This window comes from Lolium perenne, chromosome 7 (assembly GCF_019359855.2).
Source record: "Lolium perenne isolate Kyuss_39 chromosome 7, Kyuss_2.0, whole genome shotgun sequence".
Classification (NCBI taxonomy): Eukaryota; Viridiplantae; Streptophyta; class Magnoliopsida; order Poales; family Poaceae; genus Lolium; species Lolium perenne.
Genome location: NC_067250.2, coordinates 325,788,074 through 325,801,897, shown reverse-complemented (window position 1 = coordinate 325,801,897; position 13,824 = coordinate 325,788,074). Strand labels below are relative to the sequence as shown.

Below are 13,824 nucleotides of genomic sequence, written 5' to 3'. Positions count from 1 at the left end.
TGGTCGCTGACAGGTGGGCATCCGCCTCGCTCTATCCGACACGCCAAGAGCGTCCCCTGTGGAGTGGGGACGACCTCGGAGCGCCGGACATCGTATTAGGCCGCGCTGGGCGGAAGGAGGCTTCGGGGCGCGCGACTGGGGACGAAAATATGTCCGGCGTGCTCCAAAAACCTTTGGGAGGATGCTCTTAGCATGCTGTGACACTGTTCACTTACAGCTGCTAATTTCTTTTTATCACTCGCGTGCAGAACCATTATTTTTCAGACTATCCAGTGAGAGCGACCGAACTCTCAAGTACTAATATCGATTGACATATTTCCGAATATTTCTCTGCTCCCAAACACCAATAGCTCTTATGTGACGGAGTTGCCAAGAAGTTGAGCTTCAACCGACAGTAACCGAGGGTTGTAGTGTTCATCTCCCAAGTCCCAACCAACGTGAACCCACAGCCAGTTGCAATGTTCATCATCCCTACCACTATGCTGGCTGGCGTGGTGGCTACATTTTGTTTCCTGACACCCACTTATTTGCGAGCTTGCTCTGCACGCATCAAGCAGCTCCACAAAAGCATATCACCGATTTACAAATGTATGACGAAATAGCTTAACGCGGTCGTAAATCATCCAATACAAATTTTTTTTTTATAAATGCAGCCTCACCACTGAAGCACGAATGTGTGACAGATAATGGCTTACTTGATACCATGGCAGATTCAATATACAGTCAGCCAGAATGTTTCCAACTGTTGAAGGAAGGAGAAGAATACGGAAAAGTTCAAGGAAGAGCTATATATTCATATTCATGGGCAGAACAGAGAAAGCCATATAGGAACCTGGTTGAATCGTTAGACCAAGGCAGGTGCATTCAACCTTCATGACAGATGGGAATGTATACGGAAATCGGATAACAATAGGAAGTTAGCAAATTTAAGGTTTAATAATTCCCACAGCTACACTTCATAGCTCACCGGCGCATGCTACATTGAGGTCAACCTACGGGTCCAGCATATGAATGGAAGAAACTACACCCAAAAACTCTCTCTGCGTCTTAGCCACCCCAATGCAACTCAGGTACCTGCGGAGCAAAGCAACAATACCATCAGCTAAAAAAATTTGAACGGTACCATTCATTCAGTAAAAGCCATTGGACTTACTCTCACAAATTTTTGTAAGGCACAAACAGTAAACATGAGCTTTGAGAACGTGGAACTTGTGCCAAAAGCACAAAATTCTAATCGTAGTATCAGCATAATTAGACAAAGCAAACATTTCAGAGAGAACAACAATAGGTAATTTGCATGCTACATAGAGGGTCAACCTTAGCGTCCCGCATACAAATGGAAGAAGAAACTACACCCAGAAACTCTACATCTCAGCCACCCCAATATAACTCATGAGGTACAAACCTCAAGAAAGGGATCGTGCATCATCTTATCAATTGGTACTTCCATTGATCAAATAAAAACTGTCACTGTTTTTTTTACACTGCACAACATCAAGCATTGATGATAATATATGCATAAACATTACAAACTATTACTAGTGATCACAACTTTTTAAAGATGAATCTATCATGTCATCTGGATCATGTGTTCAATAGTATTAAACATTCAAGGTAGCCAAAACAGAAAATATTACACTGCACACAAAGCATACATGCATATAACTTGGACCAGACAAATTGGTGAAGAAATAACTTTGCTTGTTATACTCGTGGTTTAGAGCCATGTTAATTTATTTTAATTTGACATGTGTAATGGGTTGAAGGTGAATTATTACCTGCTGCATAGACACTTTCAAATGAATGATTGCAAGAAACCAACGTGTGGTCCGGAAGTTTCTTGAACTGCAGTGACTCAATATGGATCATGAATACGCCAATAGGTGTCCCCAGGAAGAGCACATTATTGTCCTCAGCAAACCCTCTTACGCACAGGTTCACTCTTGCCCCAGAATTCAGGGAAAGTAGTTTCTCCAGTTCAATAGTTCTTTCCAGCACCCAGGACGCAACACCATCGAGATTGGTCTTCCTTTTCCATAATTGTGCGTTGTATTGTGATCTTGACACAAAGAGGAAACCAAGCCCACCACCCTCAGTCCACATAACTGTATATTGATATTTACTTTTGGTAAGCACATCTACTGGCGGCTGTATCACAGCTATGCTCTTCCTCTCTAAATCAAACTCAAGAATACCAACCAAATCCCCATCAAGGATCCAGTAAAGGGAATTCTCAACCAACACAGCCGGCTTGGTTGGATAAACAAAGACGACACGGTTACTCGAAGGAACCATGGGCGGAAGCGGTGCCGAGATGAGATCACCCCATACGCCGGTCTCCGATGAATAAACACAGGCGAGCACTCGGCTATGATGAGGGTCTTCGGCTTCTACATCTACCAAGACCACCTGGAAGTGTTGAGCATCTACGGCATCGCGAAGTACAGCTCCATGGATCGCGAACACAGGTCCTGCAAACCCTGGGGGAAGGTTAATGTGGTGTTGGTCAGCAGTGATTGGATCCCACACCAAGAGCTGCTTCCGTGGTGGTTGGAGGACGAGTACGAGGCCATGGCGAGATCCGAGGAGATGGAACTTGTCACCTTCGTTGAACTGCAAGGAGAATCGCCCAGGCGGGACACGATCAGGGGCATCCAGGGCTGGTACGAAGTGGAGGTCGTGGGAATCCACATCGAAGAAGCCTAGGTGTGGAGGATTCCGGCGGTGGTGGAGGCGGAAGCGGCGGAAGAATCCGGGATCGGAGACAAGACGGCGCCAGCGATGGGAGACGAGGGAGGCGCGCGGGAGGGATGACGGCAGTGGGTGGAGGCGGAGGAGGATCTCCTCCAGCAGGTGGTCGACTTCCAGCAGTAGCGGCAGCGGCGGTGAATCGGGGCAGTGGCCAAGGCTCACCGTCATCTCACCCGTCTTTTTCCTCATCTCGCCATCCTCAGTCCTCACATTATTGACCTGCATCGCTGGGGATCTCTTGACCTGTTGAAGTAAGCACAACATAATTAGTTGTAACCATTCTCAGATTTTTCAAATTTATTTATGGGGTTCTTGGTACACAAACCTTTTTCCAAAGATCTTTTTAAATTTTTCGAAAGATGAAGAATAGATACATTCTCAGATTGACGATAATGAAAGCAACCTCACCGACAGTCAAAATGTACATGGGGAAAATTATTTCAACTATGTTGTGCGGTTATGCGTATACAGATTTACCATAGCAGAGAGCTTCAATAGTCAGCCGAGACCACTATTTAACTATGAAGTCTAAATTAAAAGTTCCCTGATAATACATTGACGCTAGCATCACTCGTGTAAATGTGGTTGTTCCTAGGAACATTTAGGTAGGAGAAAAGACTGCAATTCATGGTTCAATCGTTCACTGACTAGAACTCAAGGGCTAGGCCAAATGGGCACCTGCGAAATCGGGCATAGATACCCAACACCAGTGCCTTCTCCCAGGGGAATAGGGCAAAGGCAAATTGATGGGAAACATGGAAGACCTTCCAGTACCCAACACCAGACCCACCTTTAAAGACCTCCAGATTTAGATCTAGACCAAACAGAGTAGATTAGTCTTCCACACTTGAAGACTTCAAGTTAGGGTCCAGGGAGCAACTGCAGTAGGCGAGCAAGACAGTTCCAGCCAGTATCCATGGTAGAGACGTCAAATTTGGTGTACACACAATGGTCCACATTAAGGATGATGCTTGTGATTGATGACAGGTCCTGCCAATAGCATTCACACCACAGTAGTGTGAGCACTAAAATGTGGAAGATTTTGATAGCATCGATCCTTTCCAATTGAATGTTAACAAATCTAACGCTGGTGTTTATTTATTTACCATTGCAAATTCATGGGTCGAAGATATGTGCATGGCGGGATCCCCGGATACCCAGGGAATCGAACCACCTCCCGCGATCAAGCCAAGGACGATGTAGGTACCGCTGGGTTGCAGATTTTCTGCTACCAGAGGGTGCCTGGAACCTACAACGTTTAGAGTAGTACTTTACAGAGGAAAACATAACAGAAATTCTAAAGATCCAACCCTCACAACACAATGACGACGACTTCGTTGCTTGGTTTCCAGAAAAACGAGGTAATTTCACTGTAAAGAGCGCTTATCGCCTTGGCCTGAACTGTCTCATGCAGGATCCAGACCGTGGTGCAACGAGTTGCATGCCGGATGGCGAAAGACCGGCGTGGAAGCTTATCTGGGATTGTCCTGTACCTCCAAAGGTCAAAGCTTCTGGCGTGGAAGGTTTCCTGCAATGCTGTAGCAACACAGGTAAACATGCATCGCAGGGGCATGGCTACATCAAGCTTATGCGGTTCAGAGGATGAGGACACCTTCGACACCTTCACACGGTGCCTGCATGCACGCAGCCTCTGGTTAGCAATGAAAGAAGTATGGGATCTCCCAGCTGATTCTCTGCTTAAGAATACAGGGAAGGAGTGGCCTGCTACATGAAATACCACTGAACCAGCGCTAGAACACTGATGGTATTGTGGAGAATATGGCATGGAAATAATGAACTCACCCATGATAAACCTTGCCCCTCAATAGAGGGCTCTAGACGTTTTCTAGTAAGCTACTTAAACTCACTTGATCAAGCAATGGCCCGAGGCTGAGATGGAGAAGGGCAAGATGCATCACACTTTAACTTTTTTCTATCACTTCCACAGCCAAATGATGGATACTCACTGTCTAACAGAACAGACTGCTAGCAAGATAGTTAATCTGCTAAGACAGCTTCTGTTAGCCAGTAAGGATCTGGAGAACAGACTGCTAGCAAGATAGTTTATTTGCTGCTAAGATAGCTTCAGACCACTCCGCCCCTGCAGAACTTGCCTCGACATGGTCTTCTCTTCAGCCACCTCAACAGCTTGTGTCAATCTGTATTGACATCATAGCTCGCCAGAATAACCTCAATGGTTTTACACACATGCCTCTTCACAGCTTACCTTTTTTCTTGTTTTGCATTCACATATTTTTGTGTGTGGGTTCCTGGGGTTTGTGTAGCATAGATTTACGCCAGGTGTATATTATTGCGGAGTAATGTGTAATGCTGGACCAGCTTCATGTCGCTGCAGTGAAGCTGATTTAATAGTGATGTTAGCTGGATAAAAATAGATGCGAACTGACAACAATTTCAATAGGTGATGGTTGATATCACCCGTTCCATCTTTTCTGTTCCAAATTTGGGTTGCCTATTGTAGATGTTTTGGAAGGCTGCACTTAGCGATTTCATTTAATACCTTCCATACTCAACTTGTAGATATCCTTGATCAGCATGGTGCTACTAGTATTCCCTGCGGACTTTAGAAGATAGGTTGCTCTGGGAATTCTTGTAGATGGATGCAAATCATCTGTACTGCTCTTGTGGGTAGCAGTTGCTGTTTATTCACTGCTAGGCCTGAAGATTTCCTGCTGATTCGCTAGTTCCAGTCTGAATGAATCTGTTATGAGGAGCTATCTTGGTATGTTAGTTGGGCCTTGCTTGTGTCACATGAAGCAGTTTCGTATTCCCTATCATCTTCTATTGCTTACTTTTTTTGTAGTAGATATACGCAAGTAATTAGGAAACAACAGATTTAGAAGTACCTGTTTTGGTGGGACATCGTACAATTTAGAGTTCATATAGAACCTATGCTATGATGCTAGGGTAGTCCCGACGGGAAACAAAATATCGGCGGCTGATTGCTGGTGTTTTTTTTCTGAGGGCAAAAACTTTCTACTTAAGCGTTTGGTGACACCGGGTCATTGCCCCCAGACTCCTCTCTTCTGCAGCCGCCCCCTTCTCGTTCGCTAGGGTTTCCTCTCCTCCCAAATCCCCCCAAATCCACCCCAGATCCCCAACCTCACCCTCCCATGGCGGCCGAGGATCTGAAGAAGATGATCATGCTCAAGTCCTCTGACGGGGAGGAGTTCAAGGTGGAGGAGGCGGTGGTGATGGAGTCGCAGACGATCCGCCACATGATCGAGGACAAGTGCGCCGACAACGGGATCCCGCTCCCCAACGTCAACTCCAAGATCCTCTCCAAGGTAATTGAGTACTGCAACAAGCATGCTCAGGCGGCCAAGCCCGTGGCCGATGGTGCAGCAGACGGCGCTTCTGCCCTGTCCCCCGCGGAGGACCTCAAGAACTGGGACGCCGAGTTCATTAAGGTCGACCACGCCACCCTCTTCGACCTCAGCCTCGCCGCCAACTACCTCAACATCAAGGAGCTTCTGCACCTCACCTGCCAGACCACCGCCGACATGATGAAGGGCAAGACTCCGGAGGAGATCCGCAGGACCTTCAACATCAAGAACGACTTCACCGCTGAGGAGGAAGAGGAGATCCGCAGGGAGTACCAGTGGGCCTTTGAGTAAATCTACAACCTGCCGCGTTGCTCGTTGTTTCCGTATTTCAACGCTACTTTTTAATGTCGGAATTAGTGTCTTAGAGTCGAGGTCTGCTTTGTGAACATCCTTAGTGGTTGCTTATGTCTGCAAGAAGAAAAACTATCTATCTATCGTTGGTCAGTGGTCAACGCTTGTGCTGCACAACCGAGTTCATATCGTCAACTGAAATTGATTTTGCAACTTTATTTATGCAGTTCCTGTGCCATTTTAACCAAGAACCCCAACGCACTTCAACCCTGCTGGCCTCCAAAGCTAACACTAATCATACACTCATAGTTTAACAATACAGAATGCTAGCAAGTTAATCTGCTAAGACAGCTTTTGCTTTACAATCTGTATTTACATCAACAGTAGCTGTTTAACACCATATCAGATTAGCATCTGGTTAAGGATCTGGAGAACAGACTGCTAGCAAGATAGTTTAATCTGATGCTAAGATAGCTTCAGACCACTCTGCCCCCTGCACTATTTGCTTCCACATGGTCTTCTCTTCAGCCACAGCAACAGTTTGCGTGGCAATCTGTATTCATAGCTTGCCAGAATAACCCTAATGGTTTTACACACATGTCTCTTCACAGCTTACCTTTTTTCTTGTTTTCCATTCACATATTTTTGTGTGTGGGTTCTGTGTGGCATACAAATGCCCTGGGCTTTCGTAGGGAGGGCAAGGTTTGCGCCCGGTGTATATTATTGTGGAGTGACGTGTCATGAGGCTGGACCATCTACACCTCGCCGCAGTGAAGCCGATTTACTAGTAATGTTAGTTGGATCGAAAGAGATGTAAACTGACAGCAATTTTGATCGGTGATTGGCGATATCTTAATCACCTGCCAAAATGTGTTCCATCTTTTCTGTTCCAAATTTGGGTTTGCCTATTCTAGATGCTTTTGGAAGGCTGCACATGGTGGTTTCATTTAATACATTGCATACTCAAGTTGTAGACATCCTTCATCAGCGGTGCTACCAGTATTCCCTGTGGATTCTACAAAGACAGTTTGCTCCATGAACCAGCGCTAGAACACTGATGGTATTGTGGAGAATATGGCATGGAAATAATGAACTCACGCATGATAAACCTTGCCCCTCAATTGAGGGCTCTAGACGTTTTCTAGTAAGCTACTTAAACTCACTTGATCAAGCAGTGGCCCGAGGCTGAGATGGAGAAGGGCAAGATGCATCACACTTTAACTTTTTTCTATCACTTCCACAGCCAAATGATGGATACTCACTGTCTAACAGAACAGACTGCTAGCAAGATAGTTAATCTGCTAAGACAGCTTCTGTTAGACAGTAAGGATCTGGAGAACAGACTGCTAGCAAGATAGTTTATCTGCTGCTAAGATAGCTTCAGACCACTCCGCCCCTGCAGAACTTGCCTCGACATGGTCTTCTCTTCAGCCACCTCAACAGCTTGTGTCAATCTGTATTGACATCATAGCTCGCCAGAATAACCTCAATGGTTTTACACACATGCCTCTTCACAGCTTACCTTTTTTCTTCTTTTGCATTCACATATTTTTGTGTGTGGGTTCCTGGGGTTTGTGTAGCATAGATTTACGCCAGGTGTATATTATTGCGGAGTAATGTGTAATGCTGGACCAGCTTCATCTCGCTGCAGTGAAGCTGATTTAATAGTGATGTTAGCTCGATAAAAATAGATGCGAACCGACAACAATTTCAATAGGTAATGGTTGATATCACCCGTCCAAATGTGTTCCATCTTTTCTGTTCCAAATTTGGGTTGCCTATTGTAGATGTTTTGGAAGGCTGCACTTAGCGATTTCATTTAATACCTTCCATGCTCAACTTGTAGATATCCTTGATCAGCATGGTGCTACTAGTATTCCCTGCGGACTTTAGAAGATAGTTTGCTGTGGGAATTCTTGTAGATGGATGCAAATCATCTGTACTGCTCTTGTGGGTAGCAGTTGTTGTTTATTCACTGCTAGGCCTGAAGATTTCCTGCTGATTCGCTAGTTCCAGTCTGAATGAATCTGTTATGAGGAGCTATCTTGGTATGTTAGTTGGACGCACTGTGTCACATGAAGCAGTTTCGTATTCCCTATCATCTTCTATTGCTTACTTTTTTTGTAGTAGATATACACGAGTAATTAGGAAACAACAGATTTAGAAGTACCTGTTTTGGTGGGACATCGTACAATTTAGAGTTCATATAGAACCTATCCTATGATGCTAGAGTAGTCCCGACGAGAAATAAAATATCAGCGGCTGATTGCTGGTGTTTTTTTTCAGAGGGCAAAAACTTTCTACTTAAGCGTTCGGTGACACCGGGTCATTGCCCCCAGACTCCTCTCTCTTCTGCAGCCGCCCCCTTCTCGTTCGCTAGGGTTTCCTCTCCTCCCAAATCCCCCCAAATCCACCCCAGATCCCCAACCTCACCCTCCCATGGCGGCCGAGGATCTGAAGAAGATGATCATGCTCAAGTCCTCTGACGGGGAGGAGTTCAAGGTGGAGGAGGCGGTGGTGATGGAGTCGCAGACGATCCGCCACATGATCGAGGACAAGTGCGCCGACAACGGGATCCTGCTCCCCAACGTCAACTCCAAGATCCTCTCCAAGGTAATTGAGTACTGCAACAAGCACGCCCAGGCGGCCAAGCCCGTGGCCGATGGTGCAGCAGACGGCGCTTCTGCCCTGTCCCCCGCGGAGGACCTCAAGAACTGGGACGCCGAGTTCATTAAGGTCGACCACGCCACCCTCTTCGACCTCAGCCTCGCCGCCAACTACCTCGACATCAAGGAGCTTCTGCACCTCACCTGCCAGACCATCGCCGACATGATCAAGGGCAAGACTCCGGAGGAGATCCGCAGGACCTTCAACATCAAGAACGACTTCACCGCTGAGGAGGAAGAGGAGATCCGCAGGGAGTACCAGTGGGCCTTTGAGTAAATCTACAACCTGCCGCGTTGCTCGTTGTTTCCGTATTTCAACGCTACTTTTTAATGTCGGAATTAGTGTCTTAGAGTCGAGGTCTGCTTTGTGAACATCCTCAGTGGTTGCTTATGTCTGCAAGAAGAAAAACTATCTATCTATCGTTGGTCAGTGGTCAACGCTTGTGCTGCACAACCGAGTTCATATCGTCAACTGAAATTGATTTTGCATCTTTATTTATGCAGTTCCTATGCCATTTTAACCAAGAACCCCAACGCACTTCAACCCTGCTGGCCTCCAAAGCTAACACTAATCATATACTCATAGTTTAACAATACAGAATGCTAGCAAGTTAATCTGCTAAGACAGCTTTTGCTCTACAATCTGTATTTACATCAACAGTAGCTGTTTAACACCATATCAGATTAGCATGTGGTTAAGGATCTGGAGAACAGACTGCCAGCAAGATAGTTTAATCTGATGCTAAGATAGCTTCAGACCACTCAGCCCCCTGCACTATTTGCTTCCACATGGTCTTCTCTTCAGCCACAGCAACAGCTTGCGTGGCAATCTGTATCGACCATCATAGCTTGCCAGAATAACCCTAATGGTTTTACACACATGTCTCTTCACAGCTTACCATCTTTCTTGTTTTTCATTCACATATTTTTGTGCATGGGTTCTGTGTGGCATACAAATGCCCTGGGCTTTCGTAGGAAAGGCAAGGTTTGCGCCCGGTGTATATTACTGCGGAGTGACGTGTAATGAGGCTGGACCGTCTCCACGTCGCCGCAGTGAAGCCGATTTACTGGTGATGTTAGTTGGATCGAAAGAGATGTAAACTGACAGCAATTTTGATAGGCGATTGGCGATATCTTAATCACCTGCCAAAATGTGTTCCATCTTTTCTGTTCCAAATTTGGGTTTGCCTATTCTAGATGCTTTTGGAAGGCTGCACTTGGTGGTTTCATTTAATACCTTGCATACTCAAGTTGTAGACATCCTTCATCAGCGGTGCTACCAGTATTCCCTGTGGATTCTACAAAGACAGTTTGCTCCACGAATTCTTGTGGAGGGATGCAAATCATCTGTGTCACCCTTGTGGTAGCAGTTGTTGCTGTTCATTCACTGCTAAGTGCTAACTATGGCCTGATGATTTCGTGCTTAGTACCCATGAGAGTCCAGTGCAGATTCTTAGCAAGAACTAGCTCCAGTCGGAATGAATCCGGTATGAGGAGATATCCTGAATCAGTTTCGTATTCCCTATCATCTTTTACTGCTTACTTTCTCTGCGGTGAAGCAGTTTCGTTTGGACTAACGATTTACTAGTGCAGTTTTGCTTGGTGGATCGAAAGAATTGTATATCAACAGCAAGACTGTTCAGAAGCTCTGGGGCTGATTAAGGAGTGCACCCTCAACACATCCATCTATGCGTTTGGAATAAAGGTTATTCGTGATCTATTACGGGAAAGAGATTCTAGCCTTGTAAAGATTAGTAGGAATCGTAACCAGGTTAGCCATGAACTAGCTCAAAATGGGCAGGCTTATGCGTCAGACAGACTCAAGTCTGGCTGGGGAGTTACATGCCACCTGGGATCTCTCAAGCCATGACTGCCGATTATAATCCTGTGTTTGTTTAATGTATTTCTTTTCCCCGCAAAAAAAATCAGGGGTTCAAGTTCTACATGATAGGATTCACACCGGGGAACGTCAAATGGTGACTCAGATTCGCGACATTGCCCAGGAAATTGGTATAGTGGGGGCCTAGAGCATCTAGTGTCCAACTGTCGGTTTAGCCCCTTAATCTCTGGACTCTGGTGAGGGAATCTACGGCTTGATTGGAAGATTCGAATGCCCCTATACTGTTAAACCATCAACATCGGTAGCAACATGTGGGAATCGCTGGCGAGAACAGGAGCAGTACCTGCAGTCGGTGCCGGCAGAGAAGCTCGCGGTCGCTGCCGACGCGCGTAGGTGCGTCGTTCAGCAGCAGAAGCCGGGTACGGCGTCGCACAGCAGCAGCAGCAGCCGTACAGAAGCAGATCGGAGACGCACGTTGGACAGCAGCAGCAGCAGCCGGCCGCCGTCGTCGTTCACCAGGAGAGGATAGCCAGGGCCGGTAGGCCGGTCGACGGCGCGGCCCGAGAGACGTAGGGAGCGGCGGCGCAGAGAGACGCGGAGGGCGGCGGACGGGCTGGGCAGAGAAACGCAAGGGGCGTGGGTGCAGCTAGTGCCAGCCGACGGCGCGGCCGGAGAGGCCGGCGGCGGGGAAACCCTAGTCTTCTCCGGCGCGTGTGGTGATTGGGGAATTTGGGCTCGATCAGCGAACAGGTAGGTTTGAGCAGATTTGGGCGGCTAAGCTAGTGTCTCATCACCATTCTTCGCTCTCAACACCGGCGGTGGCGGTACTGATCTATCTCACCCCTCCAAATCCGTCCACTCCGATAGGGGTTGTCCATCGCAGCAGCAGCTGGTCTCCTTCTTCCCCGGCCAGGGATCAGCGGGAGATATCTCTTTCTTCTCCGACCCCGGCAACTCTACCTCGTGTGCAATGGTGGAGGTAAATCACCGTGCCCTCCAATTTTATTGTGTCCCCGTAGTTAGTGGTTAGCCTGAACGATAGATTTAGGAGACACTCATGTTAGATCTATTTGCTTAGGGCGATCGGATGAGCCTGATCCACCAGGCAGCAGCACTGGTAGCTGTGATTCAGGCGTGAATCCTCCTCCTCCACAAAAGATCAGTTCTGCGAGCTGCCTATCCACCAGTGACTTATGGTACGATGCTTCCCCGAAATCAAGAGAGGATTGGCAATCTGAATTTTATCTACAATACGAATGATGTAGATGATGTCCATATGCTCCGGATGAGAAGAGCCCTCTTCTATGAAATAGTTACGAGGTTTAGGGAGAGATGGTTGCTCCAAGATAGCATCCACACTTGTGTGAAAACCAAGTTCTCATTAGGGAGTAAGTTACGGATCCTAAACTTACGGCTCATTTGACTAAAAATACGTTGAACCAAGCACGGCCTAAGCTATAATTTACATGACCCATGGCTAAGGGCATATCCAGCGAGCCGACCCATCTGGTCCTGGCGCGTCCGAATCGGTCTGCGCGGACAGACGGACCGGCCGCGCACGCTCAAGCAGGGCGACCCAAACGGACCGACCCGTCCACCTCGACCTATCGGCGCACCAAATTTGGGGAACCGATGCGTCGACGTGGACAGCACGCGTGGACCTAGGGCCCGCATGGAAGCGGCCCAACGGACTTCTTCCTCTGGCCATCAACGGAAGTAGGCTGACTCTGGCGCTTCTGCTCTGGCCACGCCGCCCGACGCCTGTGCTCCTGCTCTGGCCGCGCCGCCTGCCGTTCATCAATGTCGGTGTTTCGTTCTACGCATCGGCATCCAATGCTCTGGCCCTTTTTAAGCAGGCCAGCGGCGGCCATTTTCTTCGACAACCTCACTTCTTCCATTCCCCACCACCACCACTGCCATATGCATCTCTGCAGCAATGGCTGGCGGCATAGGCTTGAGGGGAGGGCGCCTAGGATGGCCTTCGGGCCGTGGGCGTGGGAATGGCCGAGGCCATGGCCAAGGCCGACGAGGAAGGAGTAGCGGGAGAGGCCAGAGTCAGCCACCACCGTCCCCGTCGCCATCGCCACCATCGTCGCCCGACCCCATCGCCATCGACCTCTCCGGCTTCGAGTTCGGCGTGACCATCCACCAGGGCATGAGCTGGGATAGGCTGCGCCTGCCCCAGAGGTTCGCCTTGATCGTCGATGGGCAAGAGCCCCACCATGTCCTCCTGCATGTGTCCGGCGGCGCGACCGGCATATGGCCCGCGGAGGTGATGTTTGACGGCGAAGGGTGGATGTTTCTCCATAACGGCTGGAGGCGCTTCACCCGCTCGCACGCCATCGACGTCGGACACTTTGTCGTCTTCAAGTACGACGGCCACGACGACTTCAGCGTCAAGGTCTTCGACGAGACCATGTGCCGCCGCCACTACCACACCGACTAGGACGACTAGGAGACGGAATGATGAAGACGATGTAGTCTTCTACTATGTTTTTATTAAAGTTCTATCAATTTACTTCAAGCAAATCTCCAAATGTATGCAATGTGAGAAAATTCTATGCAAGATTTGCCCAACACCGGATCGAATGGGTCAGCCGCTGGGCGCTCTGTCCGGGCCGGCCGAACCGCGAGACGGACCCAAAAGAACAGAAACGGACCATTTAGATCGCCAATTTGGATCGGTCCGTTGAAGATGCCCTAAGTCACATGTTGGCCAGCGCGTTAGGAAGAGCCAAAACTGCAAGACGTACAGTCTTTGCTTAATCTCTTAAACCAAGTAGAGAGTGAAGACTAAGCTGCACCTCACCTATCTCTGTAATCTACTCCCTTTGTGCGTTAATATAAGATGTTTTTAAAATAGATTAGATACAAGCTAAAATGAGTGAACCTACACTAAAAATAGACTAGATATACAAACAAAAGTGAG

General features: G+C 47.8%; 3 protein-coding genes across 8 annotated transcripts; 2 read left to right on the top strand and 1 right to left on the bottom strand.

The window, feature by feature from the left end:
* Window positions 1–767: 767 nt before the first annotated feature.
* LOC139829703 (F-box protein At5g03970-like) lies at window positions 768–11,823 on the bottom strand. 6 transcript variants are annotated; one of them, XM_051349402.2, is made up of 4 exons: window positions 3,858–4,361; window positions 3,077–3,741; window positions 1,779–2,994; window positions 768–1,074 (listed from the first exon to the last, which is right to left on the bottom strand). In XM_051349402.2, the coding sequence occupies exons 3-4, from the start codon at window positions 2,974–2,976 to the stop codon at window positions 1,067–1,069; spliced, it is 1,206 nt and encodes a 401-aa protein (XP_051205362.1). In that variant the 5' UTR covers window positions 2,977–2,994; window positions 3,077–3,741; window positions 3,858–4,361; the 3' UTR covers window positions 768–1,066. The 6 variants fall into 6 exon arrangements, with proteins under 6 accessions (XP_051205362.1, XP_051205364.1, XP_051205363.1 ...); XM_051349404.2 differs by having other exon boundaries at window positions 3,430–3,741; XM_051349403.2 differs by having other exon boundaries at window positions 3,542–3,741.
* Window positions 5,798–6,507, top strand: LOC127319186 (SKP1-like protein 1). The gene has a single exon (XM_051349415.2). It carries the CDS (start codon window positions 5,886–5,888, stop codon window positions 6,387–6,389), a length of 504 nt encoding a protein of 167 aa, XP_051205375.1. The 5' UTR covers window positions 5,798–5,885; the 3' UTR covers window positions 6,390–6,507.
* LOC127319185 (SKP1-like protein 1) lies at window positions 8,716–9,500 on the top strand. Its single transcript, XM_051349414.2, has one exon. The coding sequence runs from the start codon at window positions 8,829–8,831 to the stop codon at window positions 9,330–9,332; it is 504 nt and encodes a 167-aa protein (XP_051205374.1). The 5' UTR covers window positions 8,716–8,828; the 3' UTR covers window positions 9,333–9,500.
* Window positions 11,824–13,824: the final 2,001 nt, after the last annotated feature.